The sequence below is a fragment of the Ictidomys tridecemlineatus genome, chromosome 2 (assembly GCF_052094955.1).
Source record: "Ictidomys tridecemlineatus isolate mIctTri1 chromosome 2, mIctTri1.hap1, whole genome shotgun sequence".
NCBI classification, from domain to species: Eukaryota; Metazoa; Chordata; class Mammalia; order Rodentia; family Sciuridae; genus Ictidomys; species Ictidomys tridecemlineatus.
Window position 1 is genome coordinate 49,186,471 of NC_135478.1, and position 15,397 is coordinate 49,201,867.

General features: G+C 47.9%; 1 protein-coding gene and 1 long non-coding RNA gene across 8 annotated transcripts in view; one reads left to right on the top strand and one right to left on the bottom strand.

Moving 5' to 3' along the window:
- The first annotated feature begins 88 nt into the window (after window positions 1-88).
- On the top strand, window positions 89-14,248 carry LOC144375078 (uncharacterized). Its single transcript, XR_013434482.1, has 2 exons — window positions 89-2,897; window positions 7,339-14,248. It is a non-coding gene; the product is annotated as an uncharacterized LOC144375078 (long non-coding RNA).
- The window catches only part of Fam107a (family with sequence similarity 107 member A), a 47,089-nt gene continuing 42,851 nt past the window's right edge, over window positions 11,160-15,397 (bottom strand). For all 7 annotated transcript variants that reach the window (XM_021730740.3, XM_078038537.1, XM_078038538.1 and 4 more), the window contains one exon: window positions 11,160-15,226. In XM_021730740.3, coding sequence (XP_021586415.1) covers window positions 15,119-15,226 — 108 coding nt within the window. In that variant the 3' untranslated portion in view covers window positions 11,160-15,118. The remainder of the gene's footprint in view (window positions 15,227-15,397) is intronic.

Here is a 15,397-nt window from a genome sequence, read left to right on the forward strand (position 1 = left end):
CCTACTCTGCTGTTCAAGAAGAGACACTTCCAGCCCAGCTGCTCTGAAGATCTCTTCAGGGCACGGGGAGGGGGGTGGTGTCCAGGAACCTGTGTGCACAAGGAATCACCTGAGGCTGTGTGTCAGCAGGCCCCAGGCCCCAATCCCCTCTGAGCTTTGGGCAGGATTGCACTACAAAGCTCACGCTCCAGCCTCTGTGGCTTGGGTAATGAGCACCATCCTCATAAAGAGCCGGAGACAGTCACTCAAACAAAATGATCTTAGGTTAGGTGAATGACCCCTAGTGACACCGCTGGATCTGGCCAGGACTGGACGGGATCTGACCACAAAGCACATGCATTGTCCATTATGGTGCCCCACCCTAGGGACTCACTGTGGGACTCAACCCCATTTCTTGAGCTCTGAAGGATACTGTGATGCTGAGGGGAGGAACCTTGCCCACCACCTGGGAAGTAGCCCCCTGGGACCCCAGCACGTCTCCCATACCCAGGGTGGGCCCTGCCTCCTCCATGCCAAACCCTTGGGCTCTTAGAAACTCCCATTCCTCTACAGTGAGGCAACCACCAGGTATAATCCATCCTACTTCCCAAGTCACTTGAATCTAACTGCTCCTTGCCATCTTCTTGGCTACCACCTAGCCACCATCACTTCTTACCTGGCTTCTGTGTCTCTTGTCTGTTTTTATTTTTTGGTAGCTGAGACTAAACCTAGGGGCGCTTAAACACTGAGCCACATCCCAGCCCATTTTAATATTTTATTTAGAGACAGGGTCTCACTGAGTTGCTTAGGGCCTTGCTAAGTTGCTGAGGCTGGCTTTGAACTTGCCATCCTCCTGCCTCAGCCTCCCAAGTTGCTGGGATTACCTGGCCCAGGTAAGCTCTTAAGTGAAAGTCACCTTGTGTTTTTCCCTGCTTGGAATTGGCTCCTCGGTGTCCACCATTTTTGGAATGGAGTCACTGCCATGTCCCTCTCCTGCATTAAGCTACTTCCCCTTCCTGGGCCTCCTCTCACTTCCTCCTGCCCTTTGCCCCTGATAGCCTGAGGCTTGGCTCCCTGGTGTTCCTGGTGAGTCCCAGCTTTCAGGACCCCAGCTCTAGGAACCCCTGCTGCAGGCAGCACCCCTGGGAGAAATGGATCCCCACTAGCAGTTATTGGTACTGGGGACAAGTTCCCGTTTACTCACATATCCCATCCCCTAGCAGGGAGAGGTGCATTGGGTCCCCAGAGCCTGGCTCACAGGAGGCAGGCTGTAAGATTTTCCTTCGGTCGACCACACCTTTGGATTCCTCTATTCCTCAACCTCCACCCTGGGATGTGCTGCAGTTATTACCATTTTGTAGAGAAGGCAGGGGCTTGGAAAGAAGCCACTTGGTCAGCTCACAGCCACAGGTAGCAAATGGGATTCTTTTTTTGCCGAAGTCTGGCTGGGCACAAAATCACGAGCCACTCACAGCCTTGTAGATTCAAACAGCAATTCTTTATTCCCGAACTCACACCGGCACTCTACACACACATTCTGAGGAAATCCACGTTCTGGCCAAAATCCACATTCTGAATCCCAAATACTCTGGGAGCAGGCGTACCTGAGGCAGCAGGATATGCCCTATTCCCAGCAGGGTATACCTTAAACCTGGAACCTCCCTAAACCCAAGGAGCAGGAAACTCCCTAATCCCAGTAGGATACACCATAAACCTGGATCTGCCCTAATCCAGTAGGATCCTCCCTAAACCCAGATCCACCCTGGTCCTCGAGCAGGGTCACCTTTCTCAAACATACATGCAATGTCACTGCAAATGTCCAAGGCAAGTCCATTTCCACGAGTCCTTCCTCTAAGCAACATGGGGTACGCTGGCAAGGAAATTCTCATACCTACTTGGCTAACGGCTCTCAGCATTTTTTTTTTTAATTTAAGTTTTTTGGTACTGGAGATTGAACCCAGGGGCACTTTACCACTGAGCTACATCTGCAGTCCTATCTATCTATCTATCCATCTATCTGTTTATTTATTTTGAGACAGGATCTCACTGAGACTGACTTTGAACTTGTGATCCCCCTGTCTCACCCTCCCAAATTGCTGGGATTACAGGTGTGCATTTCTGCACCTGGCAAAATGCACTATTATTATTTAGCAGGGCTGGGGATGGAACGCAGGGCTTGGCGCACATTCTACCGCTGAGTTACATCCCCAGCCCAGCAAGTGGGATTCTTATGCGAGGCCCCTGGAGCAGGGCTATGGGTGCTGAGAAGAAGCCAAGAGTCTCCATCAGCTGCCTCTGGGATTCCTGGGAAGCCACTTAGCCCAGCTCCTCTCTCTTCCCCTTGCTCCCTCATTCCAAATTCCTCTGCCTCCTGGCTGTCCCCAACCTCCCAAGAATCTCCCTCCCACAGCCTTTGCCAGGGCTATGCCTGTGACTAGAATACCCTGTCCTCATATATCACCAAGGCTCCCTCCATCTCATCTTAATGTCACCTCTCAGGGAGGCCTGCCTTTAACATCCCAAGTCCCCTGGCATGTGATCCTGTCCTGGCTCTGCTTTGTGTACTTTCTGTTTACATACACGCAAGGTCATTAAACTGCTCTGTTCCCGGTTGTTTTTGTTTATTGGTCTGTAGCCGCCCTGCCCCCACTAAAATGCCAAGTGGGCAGGGACCTTTGCCAAGCGCCTGCTCTAACAGGGCAGAGCCTGCAGGCAAGAGTGTCTGCTGAATAGTTGTGAAAGAAAGAAGGCGCTGCTCACAGCCACTAGGAGCTGCCCAGGCTCAGTCCTGGGGTGTCATGCCCAGTTCTTCCCTGCCCTGCCCTGCCTGGCTCCCTGACTTACCTCTGTCCTGTGCCCACACTTTAGGTCTGGGCTGGCCTCTTCCTGGTGCAGATCTGAGCCTTCCAAAGATAAAGGTGAGTGGCTAAGCCCTTTTCTCCTCCCCCTGAGGGGTTGGGTGCTTAACGGGCCCTCCCACGTGCTCCCATACTTCTGAGTCCCCGCCCCCAAGCCACTGAGTGAGTGTGACATGCATAGACGCTGGGTGCCAGGCACTGGGGCTGCCTGGGTGCTTGTAGCTCCCACACATATCACACATACATGGTGTAACTTCCCATTCTTGTGGTTGTACCTGAGGTGGAGTTTTACTGATTCTGTGTTCATATATGAACATAGGAAAGTTCTGTCCTGTTCAAAGCTGGGGATTGCTTTGAAAGCACTTGTACTTGTGTACTCCAGCTGTGTTTCCAGAGTGACACCCCTGATCTGTCCTGATGGCGTCCTCTATCAGCTTGAGCAGATCACATCACAGGGGCTTAACGGGCTCCCTGCAGGTGATCCCCTTGAGAAAGGCTTGCTCTGTGAGAGGACTGTTTTTTCCCCTATCCCCTGTCTGCTGTAGAATTTGGCCTGTTTTATGGTTAGCATTAGTATTCACGTGCCCTCTCCAGGTTTCTTGGATAGATGTTTGTGGAATGCTCCAGAGCTACAGGAGTGGGGTGGGATACTCCGAAGGCACCTCAGTTCCACTCTTAAAACCCCAGAAGGAACTCATAATAAGGGGGGGGGGAAGCAGTGGAGGGGGGGCAGTGGAGCGGGGGCAGGTAGAAGTTCACTGGATGAGACAAAGAGGAATGAAGGAAAGGGAGGGGGATGGGAATGGGCAAGATAAAGGAATGAACAGGAAACCTAATGGCTAACACAAACATGTGAAAAGATAAATAAACTACAATATCAATTAGGAAATGCAAATTCAAGCCAGATCCTCACACATCAGCAAAAAAAAAAAAAAAAAATTAAGCTTTGATAATCCTGAGTATGAGTGAGGAGCAGAAGAGGTATAATTTTCATACACTTCTCATGGAATGTTAAATTGGTACAAGTCCTTGGAGAAGAATGTGGCACTGTCTGGTAAATACAAAAATGTTGGGCCTTGAACTTCAGCAATTCTGCTTGTGCTTATTTATGGGCCCTAGAACGCAAAACTAAGATAATCTCTAACATAACATAGAAACGCTTAAATATGCTGGATATTGCCAGATTTTCCACCAAAACCAATGTACTGCTATACTACCCAAAACATTTGAGTTTCCCAGTTTCCCCATGACCTTTTATGCCCATCCACAATGGATAGAAAACAAATCCATTTTTATTTCAATCATATTTATTTAAGTTATGAGTGAGGGTGTACATCTTTTCAAACTTTTATTGGACATTTGTACTCCTTTATTCTGGAAAGGGCCTATTTATACCCTTTGCCCTATTTTCTGTTTTGCTCTTTGTTGAGGTTTGGATATAAGATGTGTCCCCAAAAGCTCTTGTGTTAATGCACAAATGTTTGGAGGTAAAGTTCTGAGACTGTGAGAGCTGTGACCTAATCGGTCTATCCTAGTGTGAATGGACAGACTGGATGGTAACTGTAGGCAGGTGGGACAAGGTGGATGAGGTGGGTCAAGGGGACGTGTCCCGGAGGGATGCATCTTCCCTATAACCCTTTTTCCCCCTCCCTTTCTCTGCTTCCTGACCCCACATCAGGTGAGCAGCTTTCCTTTGCTGGGAACTTCTGCCATGATGTTTGCTTCACCTTGGGCCCAGAGCAATGGATCTGGCCATTTATGGACTGAGACCTGTGAAATCAGGAGCCAAAATAATTTTTTCCTTCTCTAAAATAGATAGATAGATAGATAGATAGATAGATAGATAGATAGATAAATCCATCCTGGAAGGTAGCTAGCAGCTCCCCATTTTGCTGGTAAAGAACCAACCTCAGACAAGATATTGTCCGCCCCAGTTTGGACAATAGCTAGATTCCTGATAGAGCTGGAATTTGAACCAGGTCTCTGAGGAAAAGGATTAATTATTGACCCATTAGTGCAAAAGTGGGAAAGAAAGAGAGTGGGACTCTTGTCCTGACAGGACATCGGGCATTTGGCACTCTGGGCAGGTTTCTTCCCCTCCTGGGTCTGGGCCTCTCCTGTGTGTGATATGGGGGTGTCTGTGCACTTAGGGGCTCACAGTTCTCCACTATATTCCCAAGGTGGCATCTAGCTTGTGTCTGCTGGAGGAGGCAGGCCCTGTGACCCAGGCTTTGAGGTCACAGGTTCTGCCTGTAGGACCGTGCCAGCCCCAATTCCTGTGGGTATACACAGGGTGATGGCTTCAGGTTAGGTAGCCTTGATCTCAGTCCTTGGAGATGAAAGTTCTGGCTTCCAATCTGGACTTTGCCAAGGATTTGTACACTCCCTCTCCTCGGCAGGTTGCTTCATTTGTCTTTCTTATGTGTTCCATGTCTTAGCGAACGCCTTTCTCTTAAATTATTTCTTCATCAGTTTGGAAACTGTCCCTGCTCTGTAGGATTTGGATGGGATAATTTTGATTTGTTGACCAGTCTATTGAATTCTCTAGGGTAAAAACGTTGTAGTTTTTTTTTTTTATGAAGAATTTTAAATCCATAGAAAAGTGGATAGAAGAATACAAGGAACCTACATGCACCTGTCACCTAGCTTTAATGATGATCCTCTAATGTCTTCTTCTCCTTCTCCCCCTCCCCCTCCCCTTCTCCTCCTCCTCCCCCTTCCCTTCCCCTCCCCCTCCCTCTCCTCCCTCTCTCTCCTCCTCCTCCTTCCTCCTCCTCCTCCTCCTCCTCCTCCTCCTCCTCCTCCTCCTCTTCCTCCTCCTTCTTTTGGTTCTGGGGATTGAACTCAGGGGCACTTGACCACTGAGCCACATCCCCAGTTTTTTTGTATTTTATTTAGAGGCACCACCACCACACCCGGCTTTTCATTCTTAATCTTGAAATAACTCTAGATGTTGAGAAATTTGCCAAAAATATACCCTCACCCATCTTCTTCAAACTTTAACCATGTTATCGTTAAGGGACCAAGAAATTAACACTGATGCAACTAACTGATCTTCAGAATTTTTTTTTTTTTGAGGTTTTCAGAGGGGTTTCTAAGATCAACCTCAGGTATAGCAATGTTTGGAAAGAACTCAGGAACTATTATACTTGTGGTTTACTAGTGAAAGCATACAGCCCCGATTCCTGTTGGCAGTGGGTGTACACAGGGTGATGGCTTCAGGTTAGGTAGCCTGTAAAAGGTGCTTGGTGGAAGAGTATGGCGGAGGAAAGCAACTCAGGATAGAGCAGCGGGTAGTCTTGGTTGTTTATCCCCATGATTATGTGGCTGATTGGGAGCTGTAGCTAGCTATTATCTGTCCACATGTTGCTAGCCTTGGAAAAGATCAAAATTCAAATTTTGAAGTCTAGCTTATACTGAATGCATATTGCTTTGTCACAATCCTAAAATTAAAAATTTTAAGACAAAACTTTATAATTGGGGGATTATTTGTATTGTGTACCCATTAAAAGTTATTATAGTTACAATCATTTTTAATAGTTTTGCCTTTAAACCTTCAGACTATAACATAAGTGATTTGCATACCACCATAACAGAATTAGAACATTGCGAATTCGATTGTTTTCTTATTTTTACCAGTGAGTTTTCTATTTTCATGTTACAAACAGTCTTGTCTTTGAGCTTGAAGTCCTTTTCTCACTTCTCGTAGGGCAGATCTAGTGGTGATGAACTCCTTCAGCTTCAGTTTCTCAGGGAAAGTCCTCCTCCTCCTCCTCCTCCTCCTCCTTTGGTATTGGAGATTGAATACTGGGATGCTTTACAACTGAGCTATATCCCCAGTGTCCGGGTTTTTAGCATCCCCCCTCTGTTCCCTCCTGACCTGTGGGAAGGATTGGGGGGAGCACGTCCCGACCAGGACAGGCCAAGAAAGGTAAAGGGCCGCCCGCACCCAGCCCTCCCTCCCCAAGGACAATCAAGCGGGCCAGGGAGAACTGTCAAAGTAGGATCTCGTTTAATAAGAAAACATACACAGCTAATATAATGTACAGGAGCCAATCAGGGTAAAGGTCAGCAGGGTGAGGAGAATTTATATCTTCAGGCAGTCATGGGAGACATGAGCTGTCCTTGAGGGCAGAAGGGTTCTGAGCCGATTCTTATCACAACCCAGGGCAATGCCTTCTGGCGAATCGCTAGGTGCTCTCTTAGCCACCTATGGCCCCAGGACTGGGAAGCGAGTAGCAGCCAGCAAGTTAAGTTTCCTCTTTTCTGATGCAACATGCCCCACGTTATATTATGCCCTACACCCCAGTTCTTTCAATTATTTTTAACTTTTGAGACAGGGTCTTGCTAAATTGTCCAGATTGGTCTTGTACTTGTGGTCCTTCTGCCTCAGCCTCCTGAGTGACTGGGATTTCAGGTGAAGTGAGTCTCTTGCAAGCAGCATATAGTTAGGTCTTGTTTTTTAAATTCTATTCAGCTCTTCATTGTCTTTTTATTGCAGAATTAAACTCACTTACAAAGAGCCACCACACCTGGATCTTGACTTTATTTCTGAAGGACAGTTCTACCAGGTGATGTATTCTTGGTTGGAAATTTTTCCTTCAGCACTTTGAATATATCATCCTGTTCTCTCCAATATAAGGGTCCTGCTGAGAAATCTGCTGATAGGTGTATTAGAGTTCTCTTCTATGTGATTGGTTTCTTTTCTTTAGCTGCTCTTAGGGTCCTGTCTTGTTTTTTCTTTTTTCTTTTTCTTTTAATTATAATATGTCTGGCTATCATCTTGTTTAGATTGAATCTTATTGGAGACCACTGAGATTCCTGTATTTGGATATTTATGTCTTTCCTCAAGTTTGAGAGTTTTTCTTTAAATCAATCTTGATTTTGTAATCTGTTTGAGTTGTGTTTCTGTCTTTTGTCACCAAATAGTCCCGACTGATATAGGTTCACTATTTGCCAGTCTTTGGATATCTTCTGAGGCCTTCAAATCTCCTTAGATTAACAGGATGACTTTATGACATCAGTTCATATTTCTGGCCAAAAGGTTTTTTTTCCCCCCATCTTTTCTTAGAGTATCTTTTATTCCTATTAGTGTTTTTAAAAAATCACATATTTTGAGTTAAATTAGCATCCATGTTATTTATTTACTTGCTTAAAACATTATGTCAAACATTGCCCTTTTTTATACGATGCACACCACGATAGGAATTCCATAGATTTTTGGTGACTTTAGCTCGTACCCTGCTGCATTAGGCAGAATGGGCTGGACCAGGCTGCAGGAATGAAGTGCCCCCCCCCCCCAAGATGAATTGCTAAACATAAGTTTATTTCTCCTTTATTCCACACCCACTGCTGTCCTGACTGACCAGGACAGCCGCCCTCTCTGTGGTGACCTGAGAGCCAGGCTGCTTTGATTTGAGGCTCTTCCATCGTAACTATAAGCCCTGCATATGCCTCAATGGGAAGAGAAGGAATTGAGGGTCCCTGGGGCTTCTCATTGCTCCAGCCCAGAGGCATCCTTGTCATGCTTTGATTCCATCAACCAGAACTAGTCACAGGGTCTGAGTCAAGGTGTGGGAAAAATAATCCTTTTACTGCCCGGGAAGGAGAGGGGAACCAGGCAGGGAAGTCATGCCACGCCTCACTCTGGGCTCTCTGGGTTTGGGGTAGTGAATTAAAGCAGAAGATAAATTCTCAGTTGTTTTAAAACAACAGAAAAATGTTAGATGATAACATGGGGACCCTCAGAGACGGCATGAGAAGGTGTGGGGTAAAAACTCCCCCAAAAAATGAGGACAGGGAGAAGAGCACAGTGGGGTTCTTTTGTTTTGTTTTTGTTTTTTTGTTGCGGTGCTCAGGATCAAGCCCAGAGCCTCATGGGTGCCTGGCAAGCACTCCACCACCACCACGGAGCCACATCCCCAGCCTGGGCACCGTGTCTTGAAGTGGTCCAGCCACACTGAGGGGCGGGCTGTGTGTGTGGGTGCTGGATCAGCTTACAGACTGAGAGAAAAGAATGAGTGGAAACAGTGAGAACCTCTATTTTAGCAAGAAATAGATGGAGTACAACGAGTAGAGAAAAGGAAGGTGATAATCATTAACTTTTGTTGGGTACTAGCCGTGAACCTGGGGTTTGTAAATTCAGCCCTCTCCAAAACCCAGGAGGCAAATATATTGCAACCCCCACCTGACAGATGAAGGACTCAGAGTTATTAAGTAACTTGTTCAGGGGTCACTCAACTGGTGGTTGGTGGAGCTGGATCTTCTCATCTCCTCCCAGATGTCTGAAGTCCATCTCAGAGCCTGGAAGCTGGGCTCTCAGTCATACTTGCCACCTGTCAAGATATCCCTAAAGGGAAGGGAGGCAGGGAGCTCCTGCTGGGCTAGGTCTCAGGAACACAGAAGATGCCCGATATGTCTTCTGCCCTCCTGCCCCTTCCCTGAGCTCCCCAGAATGAGACAGGAATGTGGGTCCTTGTGTTTCAGGTGGCCACTGACTTTTCTATCATCTGTGAGCGGGACTAAAGTGGGTGGCCATCGGCTTTTCGTGGAGGAGGAAGGCCACTGGGCCTTAGCATGCTCTTAGAATGTTCTAGAAGAGCTGGGAACACTCTCATATGGGTGCTTTGTAAAACACCCTCCTGGATCCTCCCCCAGTGGGTGCTGCCTGGGTCGGAGAGTCAGGCAGACGCAGGCCCACCTAAAACAGGGGTAATGATAGTCTTGGAGATTACAAGAGCTAATCCATACAAGGTATTGAACAGGAACTGTGCATGGTCCCTGGCACACACACCGGCCATTCAACCAGTGGAGCTCTTTATCACCCCTGTCACAGACGTGGAGAGTGGAGAACAGGGCCCAAAAATTGTCCAGGCTTTTGACAAAAAGTGATAGCCTCGCCCTAATCCCCCCCCCCCCCAGGACAACTGTGAGTTCAAAGCCAGCCTCAGCAAAAGTGAGGCCCTAAGCGACTCAGGGAGACCCTGTCTCCAAATAAAATACAAAGTAAAGCTGAGGATGTGGCTCAGTGGTTGAGTGCCCCTGAGTTCAATCCCCAGTAACAAAAAAATAAATAAAAATAAAAAGTAAATGGCAGAGCTGGGACCTAAATCCAGAAGAAAGATAAAAATTTTCTCAACAAAATCCAGGTCTGAGCCACAGAATTAGCCCCTGCTTCCTGTGGACCTTGGGGGACCATAGCTGAGCAGTCTACCCAGGATTTTAGCTATCCAGAATCACAAGAGGAGAATTCCTGCCTTTTCCGTTAAAGTTCTATTTTGAATATAGAATATTATACAATTAATGCTCCTTCTTTTGTCATATCCGAGTGCTGAATCCTCTCAGAATTTTGTATTAAAAAGGTTTATCTGAGGGGCTGGGGCTCGGGCTCAGTGGTAGAGTGCTCGCTTAGCATGTGCGAAGCCCTAGGTTTGATCCTCAGCACCACATAAAAATAAATAAAATAAAGATATTGTGTCCACCTACAACTAAAGGTATTGTGTCCAACTACAACTAAATATACATATGAAGGTTTTTCTGACAAACTGGCATGATTGCTAACAACACTGTAGGGAAGAAAATAAAAATTTTCTCAACTATCAGGAGTTATTGATTTTATTCTTGCTGTGCTGGGGATCCAATCCAGGGCCTCAGGCATACTGGGCCTAATCTCTTTCCTTCCTTCCTCCTTCGTGTGTGTTTTGGGGGTTGGGTGGGGGCAGTTGTGTGGTGCTGGGATCAAACCCAAGTCCTTGCACACGCTAGGCAAGTGCTCTTCCACTGAGCTCCACCCCCAGCTAGCTGGTACTTGGAGTAGGCCCTTATAACAAAAGACAAATTAACAAGAAAGACCAAACAATTTACTAATGCATGCAGCTCATGTCAACTGGGAGAAACCACAACAAAAAGCACCACCTAAATATAAATAAAGTATATTGTGTTCATCTACAACTAAAAAAATATTAAAAAGAAAATAAAAAGCAAATCAAAGTGGTGGCTTAGAACTCTGGTTTATATATCAACTTCAATAAAGAACAATATATTCATGGAGAAATAGCAGAGCAAAAGAAAGAGTTTTAGGGTTTTTTTGTTTTGTTTTTTGTTTTGGGTACTGAGGATTGAACCCAGGGGCTCTTAACCGATGAGCCACATCCCCAGCTCCTTTTTTATATTTTATTTAGAGAATTACTGAATTGCTTAGGGCCTCACTATGTTGCTGAGGCTGGCTTTGAACTTGGGATCTCCTGCCTCAGCCTCCTGAGTTGCCGCCCTTAGTTTTTATGTGGATTCTCTGGCTGGTTCTAGGAACCAAATTAACCCAAGGCTGGTTGATTTAATTTTATTAAATTTACATGAGGATCTTTACAAGTGTGAAGTCCGAGAAATGATGAATGCATGATGCTTTTATACATTTTTTAGTCAAAGAACAATACATTTGTAAAGGAATAACGGGACAAGTGGGTTTCAGGATGAGGGTAGTGATTCCAGGCTGACACCAAGATATAAATGGGGACCCATAAGTCAGTGGAAGATGGCAGTTACTTCAACCAATGTGTTTATGCAGGTTCACAGAAACCCCAGCTACCAGGCTCTGCTGATTGAGGCCCTTTTCCTGCCTTGGTAGGGGAACCTTCATGGCTTTACATAGAAAAAGACAAAAGAATCCCTTTCTGAAGTTATAGTTGCTCAATTATTACAGTTTCCTATGCCAATTTGACATATTGAAATGACAGGTCTTTGACTCCTTCAATAGGAAGTGTGTAGGTGTTGACATTTTATTTTTATTTTTTATTTTTTTGTACCAGAGATTGAACCCAGGGGCACTCTTAACCACTGAGCCACATCCTAACACCTTTTAACTTTTGTTTTGAGACAGGGTCTTTCTAAGTGGCTTAGGGCTTTGGTAAGTTGCTGAGGCTGGCCTTGAACTCAAGATCCTCCTGCCTCAGTCTCGGGAGTCACTAGGATTACAGGTCAGGTGTGCACTACCATATCCAGCAATGTTGACATTTTACATGGGGCCTTGTTTAGAAAGAAGCATCCAAAACAAAACAAAACAAAACAAAAAACCCCAAAAAACCCCCCAAAACAAAAAACCTGAAGAAAATAGGGGAGTGGACCCGGTGGCTCCCAAGGGGATCTTCCCGGCCCAGGAAAAGACACAGAGGTAGGGTGCACCTGGAGAGTGTGGGGAGGCCAGGGCAGCCAGAGCTACGTGAGTGAGGGGGAGAATGGGGGAAGAAGGTCAGAGGTTAAGAAGGAGCCTGACACATAGGACCCTTGAGATTGCAGGAAGGACTGGATCCTGATGGTCAGCTCTGTGCATAGTGGTAAGATCTGCCTAAAATTGAACAGGGTCATTTTGGCTGCTCTGTTGAGAACAGGCAGTAGAGGCAAAGGCTGTAGCAGGGAGAGCCATCATCCAGGTGAAGGACAGGCACTTTCTCTCCACTGTGCCCAGCGTGCCCCTAGTATGCTTCCTGGCACGGAATGGGCATTCAACAAATATTTACTGCATTAGTGATGTCCAAGTTCCAGCTCTCAGACAGGTGCCCGAGGCCTAAATGAAAAGGTCTAGAAAAAGAGAATCCAGCTGGGCGCCGTGGAATTCGCTATGCCTCTTGTGATCAGAAAAGTGTAAGCTTTCCCAGAAGCTCCTGTAGACTTCCATTTAAATGCCATTAGCCATACTTGGTCACAGCGTCACCCCAAACTGCAAAGAAGACTAGAACAGTGAGAATCTGGAATTATAGCCTCCTTGGTGGAAGGCGATAGAGAGACGGAGTTGGGACTGACCAGTGGGGAGTACACCGAGGGTGTCTGCTGGGGCTCTCCTGAATGACACGGTGCTTGAGGATCCTTCTGTTTCGGGGCTTCCTCTTCCAGAAGCACCTCTAGGCACCACCGGGTGGAACCTCGGGCGCTCCCTTGGGTGGTCCTACTCAATCTGGAACACTCTATCTTGCTTCTCGTTTGCATGTTTGAATGGCATGCTGACCCCTGAAGGTGACTTCTTCCGGGAACTGGTGGCCTTTGTGTAGGAATCATGCATCTTCAGTCTCACCCAGCAGACACTTAGCATAACTTTGCCACATTCTTATCAGGACAGTCACGCTCAGGGACATTTTTAAAGCTTGGCTGATGCACCTGCGCGCACACACAGGTGGCGTACCTATCCTTACACCCTATGCCGGCCCACCCACAGAAGAAGGACGGCATCTCAGTCACCCTCAAGCCACCCAGTTAGGGTTAAGACCAGGATGGGGGATGGTGGGTGGGAACGGGAAAGACAGTGGAGTGAGTGGGACCGAACTTTCCATGTTCCTCTATGAACACACGACCAGGGAAACACCACATCCCGTCCAACCACAAGAATGGGAAGCTAGACTCCATGTATGTGTGATAGGTCAGAATGCACTCTGGTGTCATGTGTGACTTAAAAGAAACCCGACCAGGATAAACCCTTTCCTCCCGAAGGTCCACCTTGGCTTCAAGCTGTCAGAGGGTGGCCCAAGGGCAGCTCTTGTGGAGCCAGAGGGTTTATTTTCTAACCCATCTCTGTCACCTCCAATGAAGGGCTTAGAAAGCCCGAGGCAGGGATTTTATTCTTCAAGGGAAAACAAACAAGCCTGGTTTGTTCTCCAAGTCTTTAAAACTTCAATGGAAAAAAAGGTTAGAATATCTGGGTCTCACCCAGGAAGGGATCCTCGGGGAAGGAGAGTGGGGGAACTTCCTGGAGGGGCTGCAGGTGGGGGAGGTCTCTTCACATGACAGCCTGGAAAGGGTGGCTGAGGAGGCCAGGCCACAGATGTGGCAGTGGGGTCTTGAAGCTACCTTTTGTACCTTGAGGAGCCTGGGGGAGATCTCGGTATGTTTGCTTTCCGCATTGTTGTAGAGAAGGTAACATTGTTGGGTTTTTTTTTTTTTTGGCGAGAATTGCGCAATGGTGTGGTCAAAAGGGTAAGGAACACACAGTTGGCAATAATACGCAGCTCTGGTGTACAAAGCAGTCACTGTGACGAACAGAATTTGTGAAACCAAAGTCTTCCCGGGCCAGGAGTCCCTGCAGGTGGGCTGGATAAGGAACCAAGAGTCCTTGGGCTGCAGAGGTGGCCTTGGGAACCCCCAGGGCAGAGGTTCATGGGAGTTGAATGGTGTTTCTGATCTGAACCACTGAGCACCTCCCTGCACCCTCCAGTTTTGCTCGGGGTGGTCCTCAAACCAGCAGTCTCAGCCTCAACGGGAGCTTGTTACCCATGTAGAATCTAAGCCCCTGCCCAGATCTATGGAGTCGGAAACTGTTTTTTAAAATTTTTTTGGTGGGGTGGGTATTGGGAATTGAACCCAGGGGTGTTTAACCACTGAGCCACATCCTCAGCCCTTTTTATTTTTTATTTTGAGACAGGGTCTCACTGGGTTGCTCAGGGCCTTGCTAAGCTGCTAAGGCTGGCAATCCTCCTGCCTCAGCCTCCAGAGCCTCTGGGATCACAGGCATGTGCCACTGCACCCAGTCCCAGCAGCTGTGTTTAAAGGAGATCCCCAGTGATTAGTATGCACAATAAATTTTGTGAAGCGCTTTTCTAAACTGGGACCGGGAATGCTGTATCCCTGCCAGGTGTGGTTCCAAGGCCCAGATAGGGTGGGCCGTGGAGGAGGAACAAGCAGGGCATGGGGCAGAGCCTGCAAACTCTAAAAGGCTGTCTGGGTTAGTACCCTTCCCCCCCTCACCATCTGACCTCCTGGGGACCTCGCTCATTGTGGACAGATTAGCCTTTCTCTGCTCAGTGGCTTCCAAAGCAGGCGTTCCCCAGGCTAAGCTCTGCTTATCGGCTCCTCACCTGACCTCAGGTAAAACCGCAGCCAGAATTTTCTGGGCCTAGGAGCTGGGCTGCTCTGAGAGGCAGGGCCCCATGGGGCCCTGGAGTCTCCCGGTGGACAGTCCTGGGCAGAATGGAGGACTTGGCAGGACACAGAGGGGACCTGTCCTTCTTTTCCAATTCTGCCAGGGTAGTTTCCTGGGCAGGGCTCAGGATCAGGGAGGGGTCCCTTGGAGAAGGTTTTCCTGGCAGTGAATTCCTCTTGGGGCAGGAGACATGGACGCTCGGAAGGAACAGTGTGGGAGCTCGGGGTCCCCAGCTTCCCAGGGTGAGCCAGGCCCCCTGGGGGGACACATTTCTACGGGAGCAGGTGTGAACACCGAGGACAGCCCAGGGCAGCCAGGTGCAGGGGGCTGGAGGAGCCTGGGCCACGGAGCGCAGGGCGGGCAGTGCCCAGCGGCCACTCTACAGCGCCCTCTCCTCACTGCCCAGCGTGGCGATTCTCCGCAGGTTTTCCCGGACTTTGATAAACTCAGGGGCATGTTCCTCTTCCTTTTCTGGTGGTTTTTCCAGCTGAAGGAGACAGAAGTGGTGGTATGAAGTGGGCGGGGGCCAGGAAGACTCCTGTTCTCAACAGCCACGGGGGTGGGGGGTTTGGGCCAAAGGTCCTCCCCACAGAAACAACCTGGGGATCGGTTTTGCCACCAGCCTGGTGGACCACGGGGACAGCATGAGATTTATTTT